This window comes from Phocoena sinus, chromosome 1 (genome assembly GCF_008692025.1).
Source record: "Phocoena sinus isolate mPhoSin1 chromosome 1, mPhoSin1.pri, whole genome shotgun sequence".
Classification (NCBI taxonomy): domain Eukaryota; kingdom Metazoa; phylum Chordata; class Mammalia; order Artiodactyla; family Phocoenidae; genus Phocoena; species Phocoena sinus.
This window is the reverse complement of record NC_045763.1, coordinates 185,679,989-185,706,887: the sequence shown is the minus strand read 5'-3', so window position 1 is coordinate 185,706,887 and position 26,899 is coordinate 185,679,989. Positions and strand designations below refer to the sequence as shown.

The following is a 26,899-nucleotide window of genomic DNA, read 5'->3' as shown; positions in this document are numbered from 1 at the left end:
AATAGCTGTATCATTTACGGGACCATAGCAGTGTATAGTGAACCTGCTTTGCCTCACATCACTAACATTAACTGTTAAGTTACTTAAAATGTCCCCTTATTTAACAGGCTTATAAATTCAAGTAATATTCCCTTTGAATTTTCAGTTCTTTTTACCCCTCCTGCATTACATATTATTTACCCATATGTTCGCTTAACCAGTCCTGGTGCCTCTTGTATTTGTGGTTGGCTTTTTGCACTTTGAGGGACAGGCCTCTGGCCTCATATCAGATTAGTGCAGATCCTAAGCACTCAGCCTGGCCAGCCCTTTACACGCGGGCCTGCAGCCGCAGAGTTGTTGCACCCTGCCTTTTCCTCGTGGCTGCCCACATTACTCTCCGCAAGGTCTAGTGGAAAGAGTGAGGGGGTGGACTCAGGTGATGTGTTTGAACGCATTTCAGAGGATAAAGCATTGTTCAAATACAGCTAAGCTAACTACTGTTACTAAACAGAAGTCAACCAGGTTGTATATTAGATTCCTCAAAACAGAAAAACATCTCCAGTTCTTAAATCTTAGTACTTTGCTTTCCTTGAGTCCTTTTACGGTAGTGGCCAGGTTGTTGATAGAGGAACATGAATTCTTAGTCAGCTCTTGGTTATAAAATTGCTTTTAGAAAATGAGGTTCATCTGAGTTGTCGGGGGCCAGTTGAGGAAAACTTGGGACGTCATGTACAGTTCTTCCTCAGGCTGCTATCCTGGGATTCCTGTCACTTAGCCTGTCTAGTCAGATTGGTCACCGGCAGTTTGTGAGTGTCTGAGGAGAGTCACTTTCTTTACTTCCTTGTTTTGTATGCAGATGGTTCCCACAGAACTGGTTGAGAAAGAATTTTGGCGACTGGTGAGCACTATTGAAGAGGATGTTACCGTGGAATATGGAGCTGATATCGCCTCGAAGGAGTTCGGCAGTGGCTTCCCGGTCCGAGACGGGAAAGTGAAGCTCTCGCCTGAGGAGGAGGTAGGTGTGGCTGTGAGCACATGGACTTGCGGGGGTGCCGGCGGGACGGGCGGGGGGCGCCTTTAGAGCGAGCCCACCGTTGATCCAGAGGTCATCACGCTGGGCTAGTAGTAGCAGCTGTGCTACAACACGTATGTCACTTGGAACTTGAGATAGTCATGGAAATTGGTTGGTTGGCTTGAAGTAATTTATGATACTTTCAGCAAATCCTTAATTACCAGATTTTTAATGATTTCAAGAATAGCAGAAAGAACCCATAGAAGAATTCTAGTCCCAACTAGATGATAAGGGAGAATCACTTACCTCCCTTTGACTTCCGATTCTGTAACTTTGGTTTCTCGTTCTGAAGAAAATCTGAGGGATTGGAACCAGATACACACACATAATATAGACACACTCACACAGACACACACACACAAGCCCATTTATGTAAAGTGCAGAGCTGGGCAGAAGTAATCTATGGGCATCCAGGAGGTAAGCATAGTGGCCCCCCGCCATTCTTTTTATTTTGAAGGAGACTTTTCAGCTTGCTTTTTGAAACCAGCAGAGTTCCAAAATGTTAGCATGATTATAAAGTATAAACCTTTATTTATACTTTATTTATAATGTCAAGATATTCTCCTTATTTTTAGGAATATCTTGACAGTGGCTGGAATTTGAACAACATGCCAGTGATGGAGCAGTCTGTCCTCGCTCACATCACCGCTGACATATGCGGCATGAAGCTTCCTTGGTTGTACGTGGGAATGTGCTTTTCTTCCTTCTGTTGGCATATTGAAGACCACTGGAGCTATTCCATTAACTACCTGCACTGGTAAGGGGTTCCAGAGAACCTACAGATGGTATGCACGCTGCGTTGGAAAACTTACCCACCTCTTAGTTGTGACACATCTCTTAACTGAGTCTGAAGAGTGATGAGGTTTTTTTTTTTTATTTTATTACTATGGGGCAGGTATCCTAACAATTTAAGACAAAGGTTCTTAAGAATCCATAGGAAATCCATGAAACCCTGCCCTTGCACATGAGTTTTCAAGTATAACAGGCTTCTGGGGAGAAGATAGACAGCTTTTCACTAATTGTCAAAGAAGTCTTTACTCCCAGAAAGGTTAGAAAGCACCGAGTTGCTTTTACTGTGGAAACCCCTTCCCGTTCTGTGGGCCCGGCGGCCCAGATAGCCCTTTGGGTGAGGAGTGGGGCATGGGGCGTGTGGGTCCTCCAGGACCTCGGGACTGACCGCTCCTGACGGCCTGCTGAGTTCTAGCATCACTGTGCACCGTAGGTAGAGTGCGCCCCATCCGCGCGTGCCTGTGTGTGTGTGTGGTGGGCTGGGGCGGATATTTGGGCTTTCTAAACTTTTATTTCACATCTGTTTCCCTCCCCTCCATTTCCCTTGCTTTCTGAGTACAAAAATATTTGAAGATCTGAAACTCACTTAAATTCCCACACAGGGAATTTGAGGATGTACCACAAGAAAGAGGGAGCTGGCCTTTTACGTGCAGAGAGTCAGTCCTGCTTCCCCAGGCAATTGCTCCCAGCTGTGAAATGATGTTTACCATACCTCACAGGGATGTTACAGATTAATTGGTTGACAGTTAAATGTGCTTTGAAGAGGAGCTCTTTAGAAATGCTAATCGCCTTACTTAGAGTTTGGTTTAACTCGCTGTCAGGGCGGAGAGTTGCCATCCCTTGCTAGTTGCCGTAGGAAATTGTGGTGACCACATACCCTGTAGCTAACATAATACCTTATATTCTTAGAAATGCTAGATATCTACATTTTCTGAAGGGTCAAGGGTCAGGTAAAATGGGAGGGAAAAGAGGGACCTCAGATGGGAAGTCTCATGTTTAAACTTTATCCTTGAAGAGGGAAAATGCATTACATATGTTCAGATCATATTTCTGGTGATACTTCTTCAGTTTGAACACTGCCTTACAAAGCAGGATCTAAAAAATAGGAACTGGTTAACCATCTTGTTTGCATTGGTGTTTGCTGGTTGATTTTGTGTATGAGTTGAAGAAGCTACTGAAATTTCATGTAAATTTTGAGATTGATCTGCTTTTACAATCTATCTTAGGGGTGAGCCAAAGACCTGGTATGGAGTCCCAGGGTACGCTGCTGAGCAGCTGGAGACCGTGATGAAAAGGCTGGCCCCGGAGCTCTTCATCTCCCAGCCTGACCTCCTCCACCAGCTCGTCACCATCATGAACCCCAATACCCTGATGACTCACGAAGTGCCTGTATGTTTTGGGTCAATCCTCCTGCCACCCAGGCTTAACTCCCCACTTCTCTTTTTCCCCGTTGCTCACGTTTTTATGAAGCTGATTTGGCTGTGTAGAAACAGCTGTTTGGTGTCATTTAGTACAATATTGCATTAAGCCAGTGGGAGTGGATCCTCAGACACCATAGAAAGCTGATTTGTTGCAGCTGATGACTAGGTTGCTGAGCAGCCTGACTTTGCAATAGTAACTGTGAGGCTGTCTCTTCCTTTCCTTTCTGGTGTTCAGTTCAGAGTACATTCACAGGTTGTACACCATCACCATTCCTGCTTTCTAAAATATAACTTTTGTTTATAACTTCAGTCCTTCAACACAGCAAAACAAAAACCGTAAAAAATAAGTGTTGTTAGTATAAATTAGTTTACTCTGAAAATGGCTAGGTTCTGTTATTGATATAATTAGATCTAAACTCTTGTGTCAGAATCCTTCATACTCCATCCCTGCTTTAGAAAATAACTCATTGAATTTACATGGTGACATGCTTGGTGGATCTTACGTTCTCCCTGCTGCCCCTAATTAAGCTTAAGAGAAAATTTATTTCAGTGTCTTGAGCTTGGATTTCAGGGTTCCCACTCTAGACTGAAAGATGCTATTGGTGCTTTTTCCTATGAGGTTTTTCTACGAAGTGACAGTTATTTTTGCTTAGTGGCTTCCTTTCGGAGGAAACTCAAGGCATTTTGGGAGGCCAGATTGAGAGGTATGAAGTTGAAGAATCCATCTTAGTTAGCTCAACCAAATGTAAATGATACAATTTACAATGTTAAGAGGAATTCTTGATCTTGTGACCTTCATTTTATGCTTTTGGGTTCACAGGCCAGTAAATGGGGGCAGATGGGAAGGAATTTTCTTTGAGGGATCATAAAATATTCATGGGCCAAAGCTTAGAAAATAAGGACCAATAGTCATCAAAATACCACCATCTCCTCGTTGTTGGCATTTTCCATCTTGACCCACCCCCACCCCCGCCCCACGTTGATGGGTCTTTCTGATCTGTTATGAGTCGCTGGCTTTAGAAGAGACCTCTCGCCCTGTTCTTTAATAGTTGAGCAAACCATGTGGGGCTAGACTCTGGACCTAGAGAGGTAGGTGAATGAACTCATGCATTCGGGAACTCACAGTGTAAGGGAAAGACAGCGTTTACACAGATCACGGAAGAGTGGTGTGGTTTGACAGTGGTGTTGACTCGGGGGCTGAGCCATTAACTCTGAAAGGGCTGGAAAGGGCTCCTAATGGCGTTTGAACCGAGGCGTGGGCTCTGAAGGGGAGTGCGTGTGGCAGAGAGTTGAGGAGGAGGCCCTCCCGGTGGAGGGCTGTGCTCCTGCCGCTGTTGCCCACTGCAGACTTGGCCTGTCAGAGCCCGGAAGGGCGTGTTCCAGCACAGGGCGGGGCCTCAGCCCGAGTTGCACGGCCTTGTGGCCTGGGTGCTGCTTGAGAATTGGCATTTCCAACAAGTTCCCAGTTGTTGTTGCTGCTTTTGGTCTGGGAACTACATTTTGGAGAACCGCTGGTGGAGAGATATGTATTGAAAAGACATCTAATATTATTACTATTATGTAGTAGTTCGTTCAGTCTGAGGATTTTGTGCCTAGAGCAATATAAGTGTTTTTCGGGTAGAGGGAAAAGGGGAATTGCTGGTGGGAGGTAAGTTTGAGGCCCAAATCAAGAAGATCTCTGTGTGGAATGAGATCCTTGAAATAGAGCGGAATTTCTTCAATTGGTGGTAGGAGATCCTATTTCAGTATGATAATATTTGGAAAGATGTGTCCTGATCCTGGATGTAGCCAGATTTTTGTGGTGTAAGCTGTTTTCTCTTGAGATACTTATCAACCTGGCAGTCTGGGGAACTACTCCATCTTGTGGCAGAAATGAATATCTTTAGGTAATATTCAGCCATACTTTTTTCCCTACCCTTTCTGGAGAATCATCTGATAGTCTATGTCTAGATTGTCTTTCGTGAGGATGTCACTGAAAATCTCCAATTTCTGTCTCCTTAGGTTTACCGAACTAATCAGTGTGCTGGGGAGTTTGTGATCACATTTCCAAGAGCCTACCACAGCGGTTTCAATCAAGGTTTTAATTTCGCTGAGGCCGTTAACTTCTGCACTGTCGATTGGGTGTGTAATTATGACCTAGCAAGCCTTTTCACATTTACCGTTTTTCCTGCAGAAATGGTATAGAATGCTTAGAAGCTGTCATGTGTCTAGTTGCTTAAACCAGTTGCTGCTGAAATGGCAGGTCAGCCAGCTGTGTACCTTCCCAGCAGGAGAGGCCCTGGCCCTGCAGTGTCAGCCAAGACCTGGTGAAGAGTCTGCTGAGTGACATTTCGGCTGAAGCTTAGTATCTCATTGCAAACTGATAACAAGCAGTTCCAGTCTTAAGACTGTACTTTATGCAGCACTGGCTTAAATTATCCAAACACAGTAATTTTTAATGACATTTGATTTCAGGTAGTTGTAAAGTGGAGTTTTTATATTAGTATTAATACTTTTCATTTGCCTAAGAAGAACTACCTAGTTTAAGTGGGTGTGGTGTTAAATCTAATAAATTATGACCTTCAGTGCCTTTTTTTTTTTTTTTTTTTTTTTTAATAATACCGGGTTGGCCAAAAAGTTCCTTCACGTTTTTCCGTAACATGTCAGGGAAAAACCCAAATGAACTTTTTGGCCAACCCAAAATAGTTGGCCCAATAAAATAGTACCCAGTAGTAATACCTACATCTATAATTATTTTCTGTTCTGTAGTTTTTAGAGCATTGTTGTTCCCTGAAGTAGATTAACCACACCAGTTCCACACAGTTGTTTCAGGAAATGTGTAAATTCATATTTCCAATTAGATTCTACATTGTTGTAGACATTACTGCATTATTAATACATTGGGTTTTTAAACCAGATTTTAATCAATGTACCTAATTTGCCAGATCCTTGAGATGCAAAGATTTTAAAAGGTCCAAGGCTTGTTAGAGTCTAGTTTTAGGATTGATATATGATATCAATATATGACCCAAGATGTGATATTTGGTAATTGATAATAAAGGTCAGGAGTCTTTGGAAACAGGAAGGAGAGAGATGAATGTCACGTGTCCTCCCTGTCCTTTGGCGCAGCTGCCCTTAGGCCGACAGTGCGTAGAGCATTACCGCCTGCTGCACCGCTACTGTGTATTTTCCCACGACGAGATGATTTGCAAGATGGCCTCCAAGGCGGATGTGCTAGACGTTGTAGTGGCATCAACTGTTCAGAAAGACATGGCCATTATGATTGAGGACGAGAAGGCTCTAAGGGAAACTGCTCGTAAATTGGTAAGGTTTCTGGAACCCCAACTGCATGTCTTTGGGTGTTACTTAGTAAAGTTCTTATGCACTTTGATACCATTTTAAGGAAACTTCTCCTTAATTTCCTTTAAGACCATTCTAATAGATGTATATTGACGTCTCATTGTGCTTTTACTTTTCATTTTTCTAATGGCTAATGATATATTGAACATCTTATCATGTATTTATTTACTACCTGCATATGTGTCTCTTTGGTGAAGTGTCTGCTCACATGTCTTGCTCTACCCCTTTTTCATTGGATTGTTGGGAGACTTCTCTTTATTCTAGACACCAGTCCTTTATCAGATAAGTGTTCTGCAAGTATTTTCTTCCAGCTAGTGGCTTGTCTTTTCATTCTCTTAGCAGTGTCTTTCAAAGAGCAGAAGTTTTTCATTTTGATGAAGTTCAGTTTATCAGTGTTTTCTTTTATGGATTTTTCTTGGTGTGTCCTTCTTAAGAAATCTTTGCCTAACCAGAGTCACAAAGGTTTTCTCATGTGTAGTCATCTAGATTTTCTAGGTTTAGATTTTACATTTAAGTGTTTAATCCTCTTAAGTAATTTTTGTTTATGGCAAGGTGTGGGTTGAGATCATTGTTTTTGCATATGACTGTCTAACTGTTCCAGCAACATTTCTTGAAAAGACTCCTTTTTCCATTGAATTGCCCTGGCACCTTTGTTGAAAATTAATTCACACATGTGTGGAGCTACTTCTGGACTCTGTTCTAGTCTGTGCATTTGTCCTATTGCTAATACCATATGGTCTTGATTACTGTAACTTTCTAATAAGTTTTGAAGTGAGGTAGTGTGAGTCCTCCAACTTTGTTCCTTTCAAAAATTGTTTTGCCTATTTTAGTTCCTTTGCTTTTCCATATGAAGTTTAGAATCAGCTTACTGATTTCTATCAAAAAGCCTGTTGGCATTTTGATTGGAACTGCATTAAACCTATGGATAGTTTGGGGGAGAATTGACATCTTAACAATACTGAGTCTTCCAATCCATGGACATAGTCTATCCCCTCATTTATTTAGGTGTTCTTGATTTCTTTCAGTATTTTGTAGACTGCAGCACACAGATTTTACACAGATTTTCTTGGATTTGTAATTAGGTATTTCTTATTTTTTGGTACTATTATGAATAGTACTTTAAAAATTTTTTTTGATTTCCAATTGTTTATTGCTAGTATTTAAAAATACAATTGAGGGCTTCCCCGGTGGCGCAGTGGTTGAGAGTCCGCCTGCCGATGCAGGGGACGCGGGTTCGTGCCCTGGTCCGGGAGGATCCCACGTGCCATGGAGCGGCTGGGCCCGTGAGCCATGGCCGCTGAGCCTACGCGTCCAGAGCCTGTGCTCCGCAACGGGAGAGGCCACAACAGTGAGAGGCCCGCGTATCGCAAAAAAAAAAAAAAAAAAAAAAAAAAAGAAACTTCCTGGTTCAAGACCTCATTTATCTTGACAGTATCAATTGGGAAATTCCTTGTTACGATTACAGTCTCTGTTGCACAGATTGTCGAACCTTTTCCAAGAACTTTCCATATAAGAGGCTAATAGACCACTCAGTGTCTTCACATTGACAGCTCCTGCACGGTAGTCTTTTTTACCTGCCCCATCTTCTTTCCTTTCATTTATATTTGTTCTTTTTGTGGATTCTCCAGCAACATTACTCTGAAGCCCTGTATAGCATGTTCGCTGTAGTAGAAAGTATATGCATTTCTTTTGCTCTTATCTAGACCCAAAATATGGACAAGGCCAATTTGGAGTAGAATAAACAGCTAATCTCTGTAGTTTTATGGACCTGTTAATAACTGTTCTCATACTCAGATCAAAATGGCCAAACATAAGGACCTACCGTGTCCAGAAGGGGTTCTCCCTAGATGGGTGAAATAGATTAACTTGCCCACATTTGCTAGGTCCACACACATTTTTTAAATTTTATTTATTTATTTTTGGCTGTGTTGAGTCTTTGTTGCTGTGCGCGGGCTTTTCTCTAGTTGCGGCGAGTGGGGGCTACTCTTCATTGTGGTGCATGTACTTCTCATTGCGGTGGCTTCTCTTGTTGTGGAGCACGGGCTCTAGGCGCACAGGCTTCAGTAGTTGTCGCTCGCAGGCTCAGTCGTTGTGGCTCCCGGACTTAGTTGCTCCGCGGCATGTGGGATCTTCCCGGACGAGGGACGAACCCGTGTCCCCTGCATTGGCGGGCGGATTCTTAACCACTGCGCCACCAGGGAATTCCCCCACACGTTTTTAATCACGCACTCTCTACTCTCTACTTTGGTAAGGCTCTTTTTTTTTTAATTTAAGCTCAACTATTACATGTTTGTCTTGGGGGCTGATGGATTGTATTATCCTTTGGAGCTCTCTAAAGTACACACTTTATTCTAGGGAGTAATTGATTCAGAAAGAATGGATTTTGAGCTGTTGCCAGATGATGAGCGTCAGTGTGTAAAATGCAAAACCACATGCTTCATGTCTGCCATCTCCTGTTCTTGTAAACCTGGCCTGCTTGTTTGCCTGCATCATGTAAAGGAATTATGTTCCTGTCCTTCTTATAAATATAAACTGCGGTGAGTAGGAAGAATGATTTTTTTTCTATGGAAAACACTAAATCCTTAGTATAAAACATCTGATTTCCTCCACGCCTCCATATCTCAGAGCTAAGCCTGCTATTCTGTTTCCAGGTATAGATACACTCTGGATGATCTCTACCCCATGATGAATGCACTGAAGCTTCGAGCAGAATCTTACAACGAATGGGCCTTGAATGTGAACGACGCTTTGGAGGCGAAGATTAATAAGAAGAAAAGTATGTGGTACATAGAAAGTGTGACTTAGTGATTGGCAACTTGGGACTGATTGTAACATAGCCAACTTAAAGTTATCAGCAAACGGATTACTTGAAGCAGCCTGACTTAGCCCATCTGTCCAGCCAGGTTTGGAGATTTAGCAGAGGTTTTAAAGCCAAGAGTGAATGAGACATATGTCCTTACATCAAAGTGAAGTCTTGATATATGAGTTTTGTAGGATCGTGTATTTAACAAATATCGTATTGTTACCAAATAACCTTTACACCTCTTTGTCTCAGAAATAAAAGTATTTCACATTTTATATGGACCTTTAGAAAAGGTTTTTGTTTGTTTTGCTTGTTTTTGAACTAGATCTCAGGACAAAGACAGCATATCATTAAATTAAGAGTCTGTGAAATGCTGGTTTATTACTTCTTAGTTCTAGTCAAAGTCTCTGGCTCTTGTTATTACATTTGAAAGTTACTGCTTCCCTTCAAAGCGTTTTCATTTGCTTTCCTTTCTGTCGCTCAGCAGGTGACTCTTCCCTCTCCTGTTTAGGGGTGGGTGCAGGTCACTGTCTCTGAGCCCACCAGTTCCCTGCCAGGTGCAGAGTAAAATGCAGGAGGAAAAGGTGGTTCCAGCCACAAGAAGAACTGCATTTGCTCTGTTTTGACAAGGCAGGGGTTCTTTGTTTCTTAAACATTTCCACATTGAAGGGCAGCTCTAGGCACTTTTTAAAGTATTCCACTCTCAGCCAAAGAAAAAAGAACAAATTTATTAGCGGTAAAACATTGCAAATATCCATAGGTAAGAACTGATCAAATCGAACCTCCCCCTCTGTATTTCATACCAGTATTTCATACATAATGATCACAGAAAAGGTGATCTTTTCTTTATTCCTAGGCCTCGTCAGCTTTAAGGCTTTGATTGAGGAATCTGAGATGAAGAAATTCCCGGACAACGATCTTTTACGTCACCTCCGCTTAGTGACACAGGACGCGGAGAAATGTGCCTCTGTCGCCCAGCAGCTGCTTAACGGCAAGAGGCAGACGAGGTGGGCACTGTGCACCCCCTGGCTTGGGCTCTTCGGCAGCCTGTTGTGGCTGGTTTTACCCATGACGTTGGAGTCTGGGGCTGGTGGGGTACCTGCTCTCATGCAGTCTCCTTGGGCCTTTGTCTGTCTAGGTATCGATCTGGTGGAGGGAAATCCCACAATCAGTTGACAGTGAATGAGCTCCGACAGTTCGTGAGCCAGCTGCACGCCCTGCCCTGTGTCCTCAGTCAGACGCCACTGCTGAAGGTACCTGGATGGGGAGGTGGGGGTGCCCGCCTTCCTGTGTTTTGTACACAAGCCCAGGTCACATGATCAAGTTGTCTTCCCCTGTGGTTAATTTGTACATTTATTTGCAAATGCTTTTAGTAACCCGTTGAGTGGTATGTGTATATAAAGAGATTGTAACAGGCCTGCAGAGGAGAGAGAAGGTTGGAAATTTTTACCTTTCACAGTGACCACCAGCTACTATAGTTGGTACAAGTCTCTCTTAGAGTCACTTGTGTAACTGTCAGTTGGCTTATGTATTTATTACCTTGTTTACCTGTATTGTTGCTAGAATCAAGTGAAATGGCAGAGGGTCATGTTGAACATGGACTGAAGATTCTGAGTTTTCAAGAAGCCAGTTACTGAAAATATTGTTTTGATGCAACAATCTGTGTTTTTTAAGGATCTCTTGAATCGTGTAGAAGATTTCCAACAGCATAGCCAGAAATTGCTCTCTGAAGAGATGCCCAGTGCCGCTGAGCTGCAAGACTTGCTAGACGTCAGCTTTGAATTTGATGTCGAGCTTCCCCAGCTTGCTGAGATGCGTGTCCGGCTGGAGCAGGCCCATTGGCTGGAGGAGGTGCAGCAGGCTTGCTTAGACCCCAGCTCCCTCACCTTAGATGATATGAGACGTCTCATAGACCTCGGGGTGGGTCTGGCCCCATATTCAGCTGTGGAGAAGGCTATGGCACGGCTTCAAGAACTGCTCACGGTATCAGAGCACTGGGATGACAAAGCCAGGAGTCTCCTCAAGGCCAGGTAAACAAGCACGCCCATGCCTCTGCCCGGGGAAGGCTGGCACTTCATCCGTCCGGGAGCACGGAGCATGGGGAGTAGGGCGGCACGTGGGCACAGTAACTGAGCTGTGTGTGCAGAAATAGCTGAGCTGTTCGGAGCTGCTTCGGAGCTTGGGCAAAAGAATATTAATTTCTTTCCTTGCGTAACCGATTGTGAAATGAGTGGTTCGAATGGAAATACCTTTTCTAGAGTTGGTTTAATGAAATTTCCGTGGACCTCGAGGGTAACATCTTTGAGAGAAGAAAACATTTACAAATAAGTGGAACTGTTTAAACCCACGGTTAATGAAAAAGATCCCAAGGAGTCTTAAAGAGAAACATCTGAGAGTCAGTGTGCACTGTCTTTAAGATGAAAATGGTGCCGTAATTCTCCACATTAGTGCTGTTGCTTTGTGACCTTATCTATACGCGAGAGATGGGTTGGATTCAAGCTAACCATCCGAGGGGAGAAGATGATTCCCTCCCTATTCTTGCTTTTTGTCTGACAGATCTTTACTATTCCAACTGACAAGATAAAGTACAAGAAATACCTAGGTTCCAGACATTATTTTGTAATCCTAAAATAGTGGTCATTGAGCAGAGTACAGAAGTTTTGGGTTCTGTGCTTTTGGTATGTTGATATCCTGGAGATTTTTAATTTTCTTAGTGAAGCTGTATGAGTCTTGATAGCGTATCTAGTTTAACATAACGTAAGTTATCCCTAAGTTATCTTTTGCAAGTGGAAGTTTATGGTTATTCCAATGTCAAGTCAGAAATAAGTAGAACTTAAACGCTTCACTGAGTTATTTGCTATTCTAAATTTCCTTTGAAGTGATTTTTCTTTTTTGTGGCAAGTGGGGGCTATTCTTCGTTGCGGTGCGTGGGCTTCTCATTGCAGTGGCTTCTCTTGTTGCAAAGCATGGGCTCTAGGCGCACGAGCTTCCGTAGCTGTGGCATGCGGGCTCAGTAGTTGTGGCTCACGGGCTCTAGAGCACAGGCTCAGTAGTTGTGGCACAGGAGCTTTGTTGCTCCACAGCATGTGGGATCTTCCCAGACCAGGGCTCGAACCCATGTCCCCTGCATTGGCAGGTGGATTCTTAACCACTGTGCCACCAGGGAAGTCCCTGAAGTGATTTCCCTATTTTCTCTGGTAAGTAAACCACAAGAAAAGTGAGCCACAGTGTAAAAGCTGAGTAGTGTCATTTTGCTTTTGTAGGCCTCGGCATTCATTGAACAGCCTTGCTACGGTGGTTAAGGAGATCGAGGAGATCCCCGCGTACCTGCCCAATGGTGCGGCTCTGAAAGACTCTGTGCAGAGAGCCAGAGACTGGCTTCAGGACGTAGAGGCCCTGCAGGTAGGTTTACAAAATGTCCCGTGTGTGTAAGTGCGTCTGTAAAGAGCAGTAATGTAAACACTTGCAAAGGGGAATATGTTGGATGTCACTACACAGGTTCAGTGTTTGGGTTGGCCAGATTACTGATTCTCTTCAACCTTGTGTAGATGCACTTAACCCACCCCATCTACTGTCCTGACTAGTTGACTCAGTATTTAAAGCTTAGGTAATTTAACCAACCTTTTCTGGGAGCTTGGGACCCTCCCATAACAGACTTAATTACTTGGTTGGGGTTGAAGAAAAAGAGCTAAAAATGAAGTTGTGGGAGAAACACAGTTTCTAACGTCTGACAAGTACAGCTATCTCTTGCTGGCTTGCCAACTACTTGGAGTTTACATAATGAAGAGTAGCAGATTCAGTGAGTCTTGATACATGATTACATGGCCAAACTAGGCCCTCAGGCCCAGGACTTTCACCAAGTAATGACTTAAATGTGCTCCATACCTACAAAAGCAGTGAGATGAGCACGTTCTAAAGTAACTGTCCAAAGTAATCAGCACTGAGTATCTGTGCCCCTGTGCTAGATGTTGTACTTGCTAAGACTTACTTATAAGTTAAAATAGAAAATTAAATTCACTTGTAACATTATTAAGGTATAGACAGAATATATTCTATGTTTTTCCCAATTTTCAGCTGGATAACTTCATTTGAAAAGTGGTTGGTGGGAGTGTCTTCCTTTTTCTAATGATCATAAACCAGTGGGTCTTAACGGGCCTATTGAGAAAAAAGATCTTTGAATTATTTAATGGGATAGGTTTTTAAAATTTTAATTTATATTGTTCTTGAGGCTCAAATTCTGTTTTGTTGAAGCCATCAGATTCTAGGAATAAAATACCATCTGGTCTTCTGAATATCTATGTAATTTTAAGTGGTGCTAATTAGCCAATTGCTAATGAGAAATGCCAAACAGGACAGTTTTAGCCACGTGTTTTCAACAAAACATCTGGACATCTATTCTTGTTAATAGGGAAGAGAAGATACATTGTTTGATAAATATTACATAATTAAGGGGTGACCCCAGCCCGCCAAAGAAAAAACCAAGGAAAGTGTTTGCTGTGTACGTAAACTTGCCCAGTGAGGTTTTTGATGCAGGCTCTTGTCTGTAGTTGTTGGAACTGTAGTGGGTACAGTCACGGTCCCCCCTTCCACTCATGGTTGCTGGCAGCCAGAAGGTGAGGTCATGACGACGAGGAGAGGTGAGCATATGAAATCAGAAGCAAGGACACATGTCTGGGTGGGTTTGCTCCCTTCACGTGCTGTAATGTATGTACTACTTAGTACGGTGTTTGCAACAATGTGCATAAGGACAAAAAGCAAGTTTTGCTCCATTCCTGAAATAATAGCCTGGTCTTTCCTTGCGTCATATATTTAAGGACTAGTAGAGAGGTGTGACCAACAACAAGGAACCTCTTCGTGTTTAGTGGATTATTTATTTTAAAAGGTCATCCACTATTCTGCTGTTCACTTAGGGAGTACTCCATATGTTTCTAAATGGAGTACCATAGGCATAGCATATAATTTGTGAGCCACCTTTTTTACGCATCCAGCAGAATACCTGCCCTTACAGTTTCAATCCTGTGAGAATAAATAGAAGGCCCCCAGGTGATTCTTAATGAATAATAAAGTTGGAGAGCCAGTGGGCTTTCACAACTCATTTTTTGTTTCCTCAATAATCTATACTGAGTTACTATAATTCATCATTGGTGAGTGAATTGGAGTAAAATATTTGTTTTGTTGCTTTTCTTTCTCTAAGTCAGTATGGAAATCCTTTGAGTTATTACAAATTTACATTTCTGTTGAATTTTTTTCACACCATCCATAGGGACCAAAATGACAAGTGACTTGACAAGGGCATAAACAGTCTGAACAAAGGGAGCACAGTATATGCCAGGTCCAAAGTTGTATCCATGGGCCCAGCACAAAGTAGGTTCTTACTTGTCGAGTGGAAGAACCCACACTGCTCCACCTCCACCACCATCGGCCAGCTGGCAGGTTTCGTCAGCACCCGTCTGTGAATTTAATATGTTGAAATCATGGGGTAGGCCCGGTCCGAATGGTACTTTTCCCACTTACATAGAAGTAATTTTTTTCCCCTTGATTTATTAGGCTGGAGGACGTGTGCCAGTGTTAGACACACTGATAGAACTTGTTACACGAGGACGATCTATCCCGGTGCATCTGAATTCTTTACCGAGACTGGAGTCACTAGTAGCTGAGGTTCACGTTTGGAAAGAATGTGCTGCTAACACATTCCTGACTGAGAATTCGTCCTATTCTCTCTTGGAGGTAAGTTTGCAGTTAGCCCACCTACAAGACCTTGGGTCTCCTAGCCTGGCAAAACATGTAGTCCCTCACACACAGAGGTGGCATCACTGACTGATCTATGCTCTAGGAGTTACTTTTCTCAGTGAAGCCAGGGAGATTCTTCTAAGTTTCTACTGAAACTTTCAATTGAAACTTAGAAGAATCTTAAAATGTTTTCTGCATATGTTTAGGGATAGCATTCACTGTCTAAGGAAGAAATTTTCCTCCTTGAAGTTCCTCAGTTTGTTGAAATTGGATGTTTAACTTTGGCCATGCTTCACCACTTGCTTTTAACAAGCTCAATAAAAGATCTCATCCACCTTTCGAAGTACTCTAGTTGCACTTCTTGTGTTTTTTTGTAAGCTGATGCTGGTCACACGTTATGACAGGAATCATTATCACATTTTTTTACTTACTGTTTGATTGAATCTGGAATCAAAGTCTGTCTTTTTGTGAGATTTCCTTCTTTCTTTCCTCCCTCCCTCTCTTCCTTTCTTCCTTCCTTTGTAGAAGAGAGTTTCTGGCTTCAAGGAGGCATGTTACACAGAAAATACTAAGAAGCTCACATCCTTCCCACTCCTTAGGCTTTTATTTGGGGACTTCCTAATGCTTCATCTGAAATCCATTTTACCAGCGGTGGTGCTTTATCCACATTAGGTGCTGTGTCCTCGATGTGATATTGGCCTTTTGGGATTGAAGAGGAAGCAGAGAAAGTTAAAGGAGCCCTTGCCAAGTGGCAAGAAGAGAAGCCCCAGAGTAGAGAGTCTGAGTGACCTGGAGAGAGCTCTGACTGAAAGCAGAGAGACTGCTTCAGCTGTACGTACTGGGGTTTTTCCTCCTCTTTTCTCCATGGGGGAGGATAATTTCTAACTCTTCTCTTACTTACTGGTCATATTGGGAAGGCAAGTAGAAGAATAACTTTAAAAGTACTCTGTTTTACCAAAACGACTTTGGGAGAATTGTCATTTGTAAAAGTTTTGAATGGAAGGTGCATGGAGGTGCAGAGGATTCAGGGAAGGCCTCCCAGATTCAGAAATAGTCTTTCCAGTGCCCAAGGCTTGGTCCAGGGATGCAGACTCAGGACACCCAGGCTAACAGACATGTGAACTGCAATGCCAACTTACTAGTTTACAACAAGAAATACATCTAAAAGGGTACTGGATACTTTTGAGTCTGACCTGCCTTTAGCATAAGCCCTGTTGATTCAAAGATTGTATCATCTTCAGGAAGGTGAAGCAGTATCTAGCTAATGTTTAGTGAGCAGAGTATCAGAACAGAAGAAGATAGCTATGTGATCTGGATGCTTTAATTGAGCTGTAGTTGACCTGTAATATTATATTAGTTTCAGGTGTATAGTACAATGCTTCAGTATATGTATATATTGCAGAATGAGCACTGCAAATCTAGTTAATATCCATCACTACACATGGTTACAGTTTTTTTTTCTTGTGTTGAGAACTTTTAAGATCTACTCTCTTGGCAACTTTCAAATATATAACATAGTACTAATGACTATAGTCATACCATGCTGTACATCACATCCTCAGGACTTATTTTGACCTTTTGATCCTCTTCACCCATCTCCCCCACCAAGTTGCCTTTGGCAACTGCCAGTCTGTTCTCTGTATCTGTGGGGTTGTTTTTGTTTTGTTTTGTTTTGTTTTTGTAGATTCCACATATAAGCGAGATCATGCAGTACTTGTCTTTCTCTGACTTATTTCACTTAGCATGATGGTCTCAGAGTTCATGTTCTTGCAAGTGGCAGGATTTTCTTCTTTTCTGTGGCTGATAATATTCCATTGTATATACATACCACATTTTCTTTATCCATTCATCCATCAGTGGACATGTAGGTTGTTTCCATATCTTGGCTATTGTGAATAATGCTGCACTGGACATGGGGGTACAGATAATATTTTCAAGTTAGTGTTTTCGTTGCCTTTAGATGTATACCCAGAAGTGGAATTGCTGGGTCATATGGTAGTTCTGTTTTTAGTTTTTAAGGACCCTCCATACTGTTTTCCACAGTGGCTGCGCCAGTTTACATTCCCACCAATGGTGCACGAGGGTTCCCTTGTTTCCACATCCCGACCAACACTTGTTATTTCTTGTCTTGTTGATGACAGTCATTTTAACAGGTGTGAGATGATAATCTCAGTGCAGTTTTGATTTGCATGTCCCTGATGATTAGTGATGTTGAGCATCTTATCACATACCTGTTGTCCATCTGTATATCTGCTTTGGAAAAATGTCTGCTGGATCCTCTGCCCATTTTAATTGGATTTTTGTTTTTGGTAGTGGTGCTGGTGTTTTGTTTGTGCTATTGAGATGTATGAGTTCTTCATTGATGTGGGGTATTGACCCCTATCAAATTATAATTTGCCAATATTTTCTGCCATTCTGTAAGTTGTCTTTTCATTTTGCTGATGATTTCCTTCCCTGTGCAGAAGCTTTTTGGTTTGATGAAGTCAGACTTTCAGGATGGTTTTGAAGGCACGAAGCATTGTCCATCCCAGAGCAGGAACATAGCTGCTACTGGGCCTGGGCTCGTCCTTGGTCCAGGCACCTTCTTTATGGTCTGGTCCTTCGTAGCTGCCTGACCTCTCTTGTGATTGACATGGGATTGCCCTGATGTGTTTGTGTATTTTGACACAGACTCTCTTTGGCATGTTTGTCCCTTACTTCAGGCTCTAATCAGATGCGGCTGCCTGAGCATAATTCTGGTGTTTTCAAGGTGCTACTTTCCACTGTTACGTGGTTCGTTTTTGTAAAGACACTGTCTGTCTTGATCTTTGCTTGTCTGGTCTTGCTGATCTAGTCTGTGAACCTCTGTACATTACCTGTTGATCACTTTGTGATCACATAACCCGTATATGCCGCCTGTACATTGTTTTTAGCTAGAAAAATAAGTAGGTTTCTTAAATATACCAAAGGTTTGTTAGGTGGTTTACTTCTAGATCTGTTTTTCCCCTAATCCATCATTCATACATTTTCTTCTCTCATCCAGAAGAGTCGATCTGGCCTTAGGACTCAGCTTCCTCTTCTGGTGAATCGGGATGGATCTGGTGGTGGCTGGATCTGATCATCGAGAATGGTTTAACTATGACAAATTAACGTTTTAAGGACTTGCTTATAGGAATAGACTTGGGAAGGGAATGGTTCCTGCAGCCTGTAGTTTTTATTTCTAAAGGGGAAGGCTCAGTTTTAAAGGCCTATGTTTACCCCCTGTTGCTCTGTATTTCTCCCTCAGTGAAGTATTAGGATTTTGGTGGTCCAGCCTTCCGCTGTGGAAGATGGATGTGTTAAGTTCGAGGGGGTAGTGACTAACTCTGACATAGCTAGTGATTTGAATTGGTCACCCTTAGGCAGCTTTTACTTCGTGGTGCGAGGTGAATCAATCTGTCGTGCCTGGACTGGTTTATGTAGTGGGCGCCTGGTCTGTTCACGTAGAAGAAGCCCCTTGTATGGACAGCTTGCACGTACTGGTCAGAAACATGTGCAGTGTCGCTTCCGCTTATTGTTGTGAAGCTGATTACGTTTGTGTTTACAAGTCGCTTATACAGATAAACTGAACTCAGAACTTTGCTGAGACATGGCTCTCGTTTTAATAGAGAGAAAAGACTTTATAATGAGTATACTTGCCACTTTCTGCAGAAAAGCGGCTTGCTTTTATCTCTGCCCTAGTGATCGTACAGCGTGTGAGTGAGTGTGTGTGCATGTGTGTAAGGGAAGTCTGGTGAAGTGGTTCTGTTTGATTCTTTCATGAGGGACCCAGCTTCACTACACACAGTTCCGGTGTCCAGCACACATGTAAGGTGTGATGTTAAAGGCAGTAAGAGACACAGGTTACTACGGCCGTTTAACAGACTTTCTCATCTAAAGTGCCTTTCTGGAAGAACTCAAAAGCTACTGGAGCTGAAAACAAATCGAAAACCTCAGAAATTAGTACACCCGGACTGTGAAAAGCCTGTATCTTTCAAGAGAGGTACATTTTCTAAGAGAGAAATGTGTGAGGAATTTGGACTTGGAAGAATGGTGTGTGTTAAGTAGCTGCTCACACTGAGGGTTTGCTGGGTGCCAGTCAGAGCGGCCCTGTGAGGTGGGCACTGTTACCGACTCTATACGTGTGGAAATTTAGCCACAGTGGGATGTTGTTGCCCACCTGACTTAGTGAGGCAGGCAGAGTCTACTCTGGAGCCCAGTGTTCTTAGCCACCAGGACCCTAGTTTTAGGAGAAGGCTGAGTTCTCTGTGACATTGTCCCTGATTGTTTTCTCCTTTCTAGATGGCAACGCTTGGGGAAGCCCGCTTACGAGAAATGGAAGCCTTGCAGTCTCTCAGACAAGCCAATGAGGGGAAATTGCTGTCGCCAGTCCAGGATATGGAGATGAAGGTCTGCCTGTGTCAGAAGGCCCCAGCTGCCCCCATGATCCAGTGTGAACTCTGCAGGGATGCTTTCCACACCGGCTGTGTGGCAGTACCCAGTATTGCGCAGGGCCCCCGGATCTGGCTGTGTCCACATTGTCGGAGGTCAGAGAAACCTCCATTAGAGAAAATTCTGCCCCTGCTGGCCTCCCTCCAGCGTATCCGAGTTCGCCTTCCCGAGGGAGATGCGCTGCGGTATATGATTGAAAGAACCGTGAACTGGCAGCACAGAGCCCGACAGCTGCTCTCGTCAGGTAACCTCCAGCCCATGCAGGAGCGGGCGGTCTCAGGACTGTTATGTGGCAGACGGCAGGCCGCAGCAGGACAGGCGCCAGAGACAAGCAAGGTGAGCCGCAACGCTCCTTCGCTGGTTATCGGACTCAGCTCTGTGCCTTCTTCCAGAGCCGGTAGCTCTGGTGGTGCCGCCGGTACCAGCGCCCGCTTTACCTTCGAGGGTTGCGCGCACCTGCTGCGTTGCCTCAGTTCCCTCTGCTCCCGATAGCCGGGCACGCTTCCTGTGGAGCAGATTTCACCTCTTCGGATGCGCATGTGATTTTTCCATTGATGTGTGTGAACCAGATGTGTTTTTTTGTTTTTGTTTTTTTTTTCGGTACACGGGCCTCTCGCTGTTGTGGTCTCTCCCGTTGCGGAGCACAGGCTCCGGACGCGCAGGCTCAGTGGCCGTGGCTCACGGGCCCAGCCACTCCGCGGCATGTGGGATCTTCCCGGACCGGGGCACGAACCCGCGTCCCCTGCATCAGCAGGCGGACTCTCAACCACTGCGCCACCAGGGAAGCCCCAGATGTATTTTTTTTTTTTTTTTTTTTACAATTTTTTTTTTTTTTTTTTTTGCGGTATGCGGGCCTCTCACTGTTGTGGCCTCTCCCATTGCGGAGCACAGGCTCCGGACGCGCAGGCCCAGCGGCCATGGTTCACGGGCCCAGCCACTCCGTGGCATGCGGGATCCTCCCGGACCGGGGCACGAACCGGTATCCCCTGCATCGGCAGGCGGACTCTCAACCACTGCACCACCAGGGAAGCCCCCCAGATGTATTTTTAATATACGTGTGTTTTAAAATTCTTTGCTTGGCTGTTTTTTTCCTGCTTCCTCTCGTGTAAGTCACCGAGGAGAAAGGGAAAGTGCCTCCTCCTGTCTCTGGTTGCCTTTTGAGGAAGAAGAGCTTTTGATGTGTCTTGAGTGTTAGTAAGTTGCTTCAGAGCAGAGGCAGTGGGTTTCATACCATCTGTGGTCTTTCTGCCAAAGCCAGATTCCCCTGACCGTCACTGGGACGGCCGGGCTTCTGTCTTCTTCCGTGGGAGACAAGGAGTGCAGCCAGGCAGGCAGTGCTCAGGCCTCTCATAACGTTAACCTGGTGACTTCCAAGTCTGGCAGGTTCTCTTGCAGATACTACGCGTCCCTTGTGCTGCACCAGCAGAGATGTGTAAAGTGTAGGAGTTGAGGGTCATACCGATTAGGGATGAGGACAGAAGATTGGTCTCCGTTGTATTTGTTTCCTTGTCTTTTTAAGTTCTCCCCAGGCTTCTGAAATACAGTGCCTGGCACTTAGCAAATGATGTGTTACATTTCTGTCTCATAGTTGAGTTGTGGGTATTTGGGCAGCCTACGTTGGAGACATTTGTGCTCCTTACACACGATGTGCTAGGAGTTCACCTATGTTAATAAAAGGGAAAGGCACGGCTGTTATTTACTTAGTAATTTGTGGTCAAAGGACTGTTTCTCCCAGCTCCTCTCATAAGCTCTGGTGAAGGTAGGGACGTGGGTGTGAATGCTTTCTGGCAGTTCCTCAGTTGGTTTACCCAGAGCGGGTACACGTCTCTGTCAGTCGGGTTATAATCTTCAGAAGGAGGATTACCTAGAGATTAAAAGGCTGTGTGATCTGTTGCCACGCAGAGAAAATGACTTATTTCCCAGTGGTGCTCTTCACCTCTGCAGTCAGTCCAGGTACAACCAGGAAGACCAAAGGCTTGGTGGATATGAGTTGGTTTGGCCGAATCTGAGATGCCAGGAGACTTCTTTCAGTTTGGGAAAATCAAGCCCTTCTCTTTGCTGGTTGCTGCCTCATCACCCAAGCTGCTTCCCGTGGGGCGGTGGGAGTGGCTTCAGCCCCGGGGAAGCCTCACTGTGCGATGTTCTCCTTCCGCCAGCTGTCTCAGCCTCCTGCCTCCACGTCCTTCTCCTTGCCCGGTGCCTGGGACGGCAGAACCTCATATTTACACTCTCCCTTCTCTGCTGGACGGAGCTGTGTCCCCCTCCATGGTCTGTATTTATTATTATCATCACCATTATTATTGTTATGATTTTGAGGGCTGAAGAGTAAAAAGTGATGGTGCAGTAGGTTTTTGTTGCAGATAAACTAGGAACGATTAAAAAGGATTTTATCCTCATATGTAGGATATGGATTATTATGTATTTGCAAGGTAGGAGAAGAATCGTAGTTAAAGGCTCATAAATGCAAAAGAAACAGAAAGGAAGTCTTTATATCCGTTGATTTTAGGGATGAAAGGGCGTCCCATGCCAACTGATAATTAAACACCAAGCATCTTGGTCATCAGATGCTAAGCCATGGGTTCCCTTGTTGCTTCATTACTTAGGAGACTTGAGGGGGCTCTAGAGACCCTGCCTCCTTCCTCCTGTCCTTCCCTGAGGGCAACTCTCCCCCATGAGTTGTGCCTGGAACCTTGGGCCCACTCAGAGTGCCCAGGCCCTGGCTCTTCTGTGATTCTGTGAAAGCAGAGGTATCTCCCTCCTCCATCAGCGGGAGTCCTCCTAGTCACTGATGGACTTACACAGTCCAGTTTGGGCCTGCTACGCTGTGGCTCTGGGCCTGTGGAGTGAACCTCACTTGAAGGGAAAGGGTGGTAATGGGAGCGGTGGTCTTCCTCCACTCATGTCTCAGGTGGGTGTCACCGTGATCTGGTCTTGTCTCCGACAGGTCTAAGCCCAGAAGTGAGTGAGCTGTTGATGGAGGCCCAGCTGCTCCAGGTGTCCCTTCCTGAAATTCAGGAGCTCTACCAGATGCTACTCGCAAAGCCCAGCCCTGTGCAGCAAGCTGACGGCAGCTCTCCAGTGAGACCCAGCAGTGAGAAGGTGGGCGTCGGGGTCTGGGCGGCAGCGTGCTTCGGAGTGTCATCATCCTTCAATAGCTCGGGGACGAGATGCTGTCTTTGGTCCAGGAAAGGATGCAGACCACCTGCCCCACAGCCCTGCTCCAACGGCTGTCACTGAGCACTTTGGGCTCACAACCTGGATTTTGATGCTGGTTTTTAAGCCACTGTGTGAAATTGTTTTTTATTTTTAGCAAGGTGTGCTTCTCATCATTTCCATGTGATAATAGATAGAAGCAGGATTATTTTTCTTCAGTAAGAGAATTACTGTAGAGATGAAAATGTAATTATAGCTGGAAAGGCCTTTGGGATAAAGCCTTCATTCTTGGAGTCAACATGTAACAAATGCTTTAACTCTTCTAAACCAAACCCAACAGCTGGTGTGAGGACCAGGTGACTAGACCAAGGGTACCCTTTTTTTGTTTGTTTGTTTTTTGGGTATTTTTGGGCCACACCGCACGGCATACGGGATCTTTAGTTCTCCGACTAGGGATTGAACCCATGCCCCCTGCAGTGGAAGCAAGGAGTCTTAACCACTGGACCGCCAGGGAGGTCCCAAGGGTGCCCGTTTTGAGTGCTGACTTACTTGAAGGGGATAACTAATAATGTCCTGTTTCTTAGCAGCGTAAGATGCTGCTGCGGCTGCTTCCTGTGAGTGAACTTGCTGACCTGCGACATTCAGTGCCCCTGAGAATGTAGTCAGATAGGGAGGAATCTCACTGAAAACAGCACGAGGGCAGACGCTGGCATTTAGGATTTGTTTTTCATTATGACACCACATAGTGTAGCACTGTTACCAGCTGTGTTCAGTTAATGCACCTTCCTCCTATAAGGGGTGGAGATGTGCATAAAGAAGCAAGGTATTGCCTTGGTTCCTTAGCTGTCTGTGGGTTAACACCTAGATAGAAAACACTCTGTGGACGTCAGGCACTTCCTCGTGGGTTTGGCCAAAAGAATGTGGCATCTCCCCTCTCCCGGAGCTGGTTGGCTAATTTGAAACGAATCGTGTCTGTGACATTCCTGTTTTCCAGTGTTGCTTTGGTAGACTAAACAGTGAAGTGAGGTGGTCCTGTAGGATGTGAAGGGGGGGCGGTGCAGCACGTGTCGGTGTCGATGGGGAGCGCCCACTTCTTGTGCATCTGGTTCTTGGCATTGCTGGTTTTGGCGAGGGGCTAAATGGAGTTTGCCATCTTCCACCCAGAGTGACGGCTGCCGTGGGAAGCGAGACGGAGTCAGCGGCCTCGAGAGCAAACTGAAGAGACGCCTGGAAAGAGAAGGTCTCTCCAGTGAGCGGTGGGATCGAGTCGCCAAAACGCGGACCCCTAAAAAGAAGAGGATCAAACTGAGCCACCGCAAGGACACGAACAGTTTCAAGTTAGAGCGGGCACGTGGCCATGAGCTGGTCCCTTCTGCCGACGCTCAGTCCCTGCCCGCAGACGCGTCCTGCTCGGAGCACGAGGACTCTGGGGACGAGGACGCCGTCTGCCCGGCCGTGAGCTGCCTGCAGCCGGAGGGAGACGAGGTCAGTGAGGTTTGGGCCGCGGAGGACGTGCGTTCCCTTAACTCAGAAACCCTGTAAGCTGCAGCTCGCCTGGCCGGGTCTCTCCTGCTTACCTGCCTTGAGCCCATCTGAGTGGATTGCTCACCCTCCCCCACTGGTACCTCTGCTCTCACATCGCTCCTGGGTCTTCTCCCTTTTCTTGAAGAAACTCTTCCTCTGCCCTTTTTCCTTTTCCTGCTCCTCCAGCTTTCACCGCCCAGCGCTAAGAAGGTGGGAGGGATGCTGCTGCCACGCCCTTTGCTTCCTTGTCACAGGGCGGCGCTGTCTTAGCCCCAGAGCAGTCACCACTTGAAGACTGGCTTTGACTCGGTCGCTTGGGCCGCTGTGCCCGAGGTCCCAGTGCTGGGGCAGTTGCCTGCCCGGTGTCTTGTCGGGCCTGTTCTCCCCCTGAAAACCCCGTCTCCCTGCTCTCTGTAACCAGGTGGACTGGGTCCAGTGTGATGGCAGCTGCAATCGGTGGTTCCATCAGGTCTGTGTTGGCGTCTGTCCCGAGACGGCCGAGGAGGAGGACTACGTGTGTGCGTGCTGTGCGGCGCCGGGCGCGCCAGGCCGGAGCTAGAGCAACGGACCCTGACTGTAACTCAGGACCCGGCCAGAGGACTCCTCCAGGGTCGCAGCAAAGCTGCAGGCCTGGCACTCAAACCAGCCTGTGAACGGTGCTATTTCTATTCCTTACGGGATCATTTTTCCAGAACTCTTTGAAAAAAAGAAAAAAACGACTAAAAAAATTTTTTGACACTTTTTGTATTTTTTTCCTTAAGAGCCGTTTGTGATTGTTGAGGTTTGAAATGCTGACTGTTTTTTGCAGGGGTTCCCACCAATGTGGAAGGATTGGAGCTTGCACCTTTTCATGTACAGCATTAAAATCTTACCTCTTTCTGGGATTTACCGGCTTAAGAGTCCAACTCAGTTTCAGTGCCCAGAAGAGCACCAGAAATTCCAGTAAATCCTCATTTGAGGGATTTCTCTCTTGTTTACTCTGTTACCATATTGGGGAGCTTAAGTTTTTCACTTTTGGGGGTCTTGTTTGTTTCTTTTATCCACTTTTCTTTTTTCCTGGTAGACTAGGTTTATTTATCTAAGCAATAACTTCCATGTTGGTTTCAGTGGCTGGAATTAAAACAAAACAAACTTCCAAACAGTGTGTTGGTGCTTTAGCATCTGGTTGATGTCAGAACACAAACGTCTAGTTTCTAGTGTCACTGGTGACCTAGTGACATAGAAAAGAGGCTGCTCTGTAAGTACCTGCCACAGCTGTATTTTGGCTTTCTCCTTGCTCCTTCCCTCCTCGCCTGTTTTTTTTGGTAGCTTGTATCAAATGTTGCAGTTTATATTGTGGAATAAATCCTTGGTCCTAATATAACACTAAATGCTGGTTATTTAGAGCCATTAGCCTACATCTGCTTCTGTCCCTCCACCTGTGGGCTTTGACGAGCGGAGGGGTTGCTCGCTTTTGCCTCTGCCCAGCCAGGCTACAGAAGCGGTGGCTGGTAGCCTGCAGACATTAGGAGATTCTTTTGTATCCTGCTCTGTTCAGTGGGCCATATGCCTCCAATCCCCACTCACAAAGACCCCTCTTTCCTCCCGTCTTCAAGGAACAGAACCTGTCTTTAAAGCCATGCTATTTTTAAATAAGCTTTCTCAGAATGTTGGCAAATCATTACAATCCTCAGATCGGCCCTCCTTGTGGGAACGATGTCTTTATTATATTTGAATTGACAGGGAAACTTAGTTTAGGGTTGAGATGTCAGAAGGGGAGATGTAAGGAGAGTGCACCCTCACAGAGAGCTAGGAGGGTGTGGGTCGAGGAAACACTTCTGAACACCCAGGCTCTGCCCTCTCACTTTCCTTGCTATCTCTCTCGCTTGCTCGCTCGCTCTCACTGTTGTTACTGGTCATGGATGGCTCACAGCCTTTCCCTGCCCTTTCTTTTTAAAGGACTCTGTTCTGCAGTGGAGAAGACATTCTGGTGAACAGACTCTTGCTTGCTGTTTGCTATCCTGTTGCTAATAATACCTGTTTTCCCTCCATTCTATAGCCATAAACCTGAAGATGGGTAGAAACAGTGGGTCTTTAATAAAACAACAAAAACAGCAGTTTGTGATGTAGCAGAGATTTAAATGTGTACTGCCCCCTTTTATGCAATTCAGATAATTAAATCTCTTTAAGAATGACTTTGAATCGTCTGCAGTTTTCCCAGAGTTGTCATATTTCTCCTTGTCTGATGGGCTTCTGGGGCCAGTGGAGAAGAGCAATCTCCAGAGTCCGATCTGGAGTGGCAGGGGTTTTGGCCTTTGTTTTTTCATTGACGTGTAGTTGATTCACAACGTTGTGCCAATCTCTGCTGGTTTCTGGCCTTTTTAAGCACCCCGATTCTTAGACTCCCCGACATTGGGGCACAATGCTGACTCTCCCAGTTCCACGGAGAACATAAGGTTAAAGGGGACTTTGCTCCTGGAATAAAGCCTTTGCCTGTAGGGAGGGAGCTTCTGCCCACCTGGTGTGCACCTCCCCTGCTCCACGAGCTTTTCTTCTTCACCTGGAGGGTCCCTGACAGTAGCACCCTTGGGCTGAAGAGTCTCTGCCCCGGTTAGGGGGGGTGGGCAGGAGTGTGTGTATGTAAACCACCTCCCACCCAGG

General features: G+C 45.1%; 1 protein-coding gene across 1 annotated transcript in view; it reads left to right on the top strand.

Moving 5' to 3' along the window:
• The window catches only part of KDM5B (lysine demethylase 5B), a 76,010-nt gene extending 49,570 nt beyond the window's left edge, over window positions 1-26,440 (top strand). The window contains exons 10-27 of the mRNA XM_032631707.1: window positions 836-994; window positions 1,627-1,808; window positions 3,067-3,229; window positions 5,263-5,382; window positions 6,370-6,564; window positions 8,956-9,137; window positions 9,252-9,376; window positions 10,260-10,410; window positions 10,542-10,656; window positions 11,078-11,433; window positions 12,667-12,805; window positions 14,951-15,130; window positions 15,806-15,964; window positions 19,433-19,918; window positions 21,739-21,850; window positions 22,527-22,681; window positions 23,900-24,220; window positions 24,681-26,440. Of these exons, the coding sequence (XP_032487598.1) occupies window positions 836-994; window positions 1,627-1,808; window positions 3,067-3,229; window positions 5,263-5,382; window positions 6,370-6,564; window positions 8,956-9,137; window positions 9,252-9,376; window positions 10,260-10,410; window positions 10,542-10,656; window positions 11,078-11,433; window positions 12,667-12,805; window positions 14,951-15,130; window positions 15,806-15,964; window positions 19,433-19,918; window positions 21,739-21,850; window positions 22,527-22,681; window positions 23,900-24,220; window positions 24,681-24,818 (3,438 nt within the window). The 3' untranslated portion in view covers window positions 24,819-26,440. The remainder of the gene's footprint in view (window positions 1-835; window positions 995-1,626; window positions 1,809-3,066; window positions 3,230-5,262; window positions 5,383-6,369; window positions 6,565-8,955; window positions 9,138-9,251; window positions 9,377-10,259; window positions 10,411-10,541; window positions 10,657-11,077; window positions 11,434-12,666; window positions 12,806-14,950; window positions 15,131-15,805; window positions 15,965-19,432; window positions 19,919-21,738; window positions 21,851-22,526; window positions 22,682-23,899; window positions 24,221-24,680) is intronic.
• Window positions 26,441-26,899: the final 459 nt, after the last annotated feature.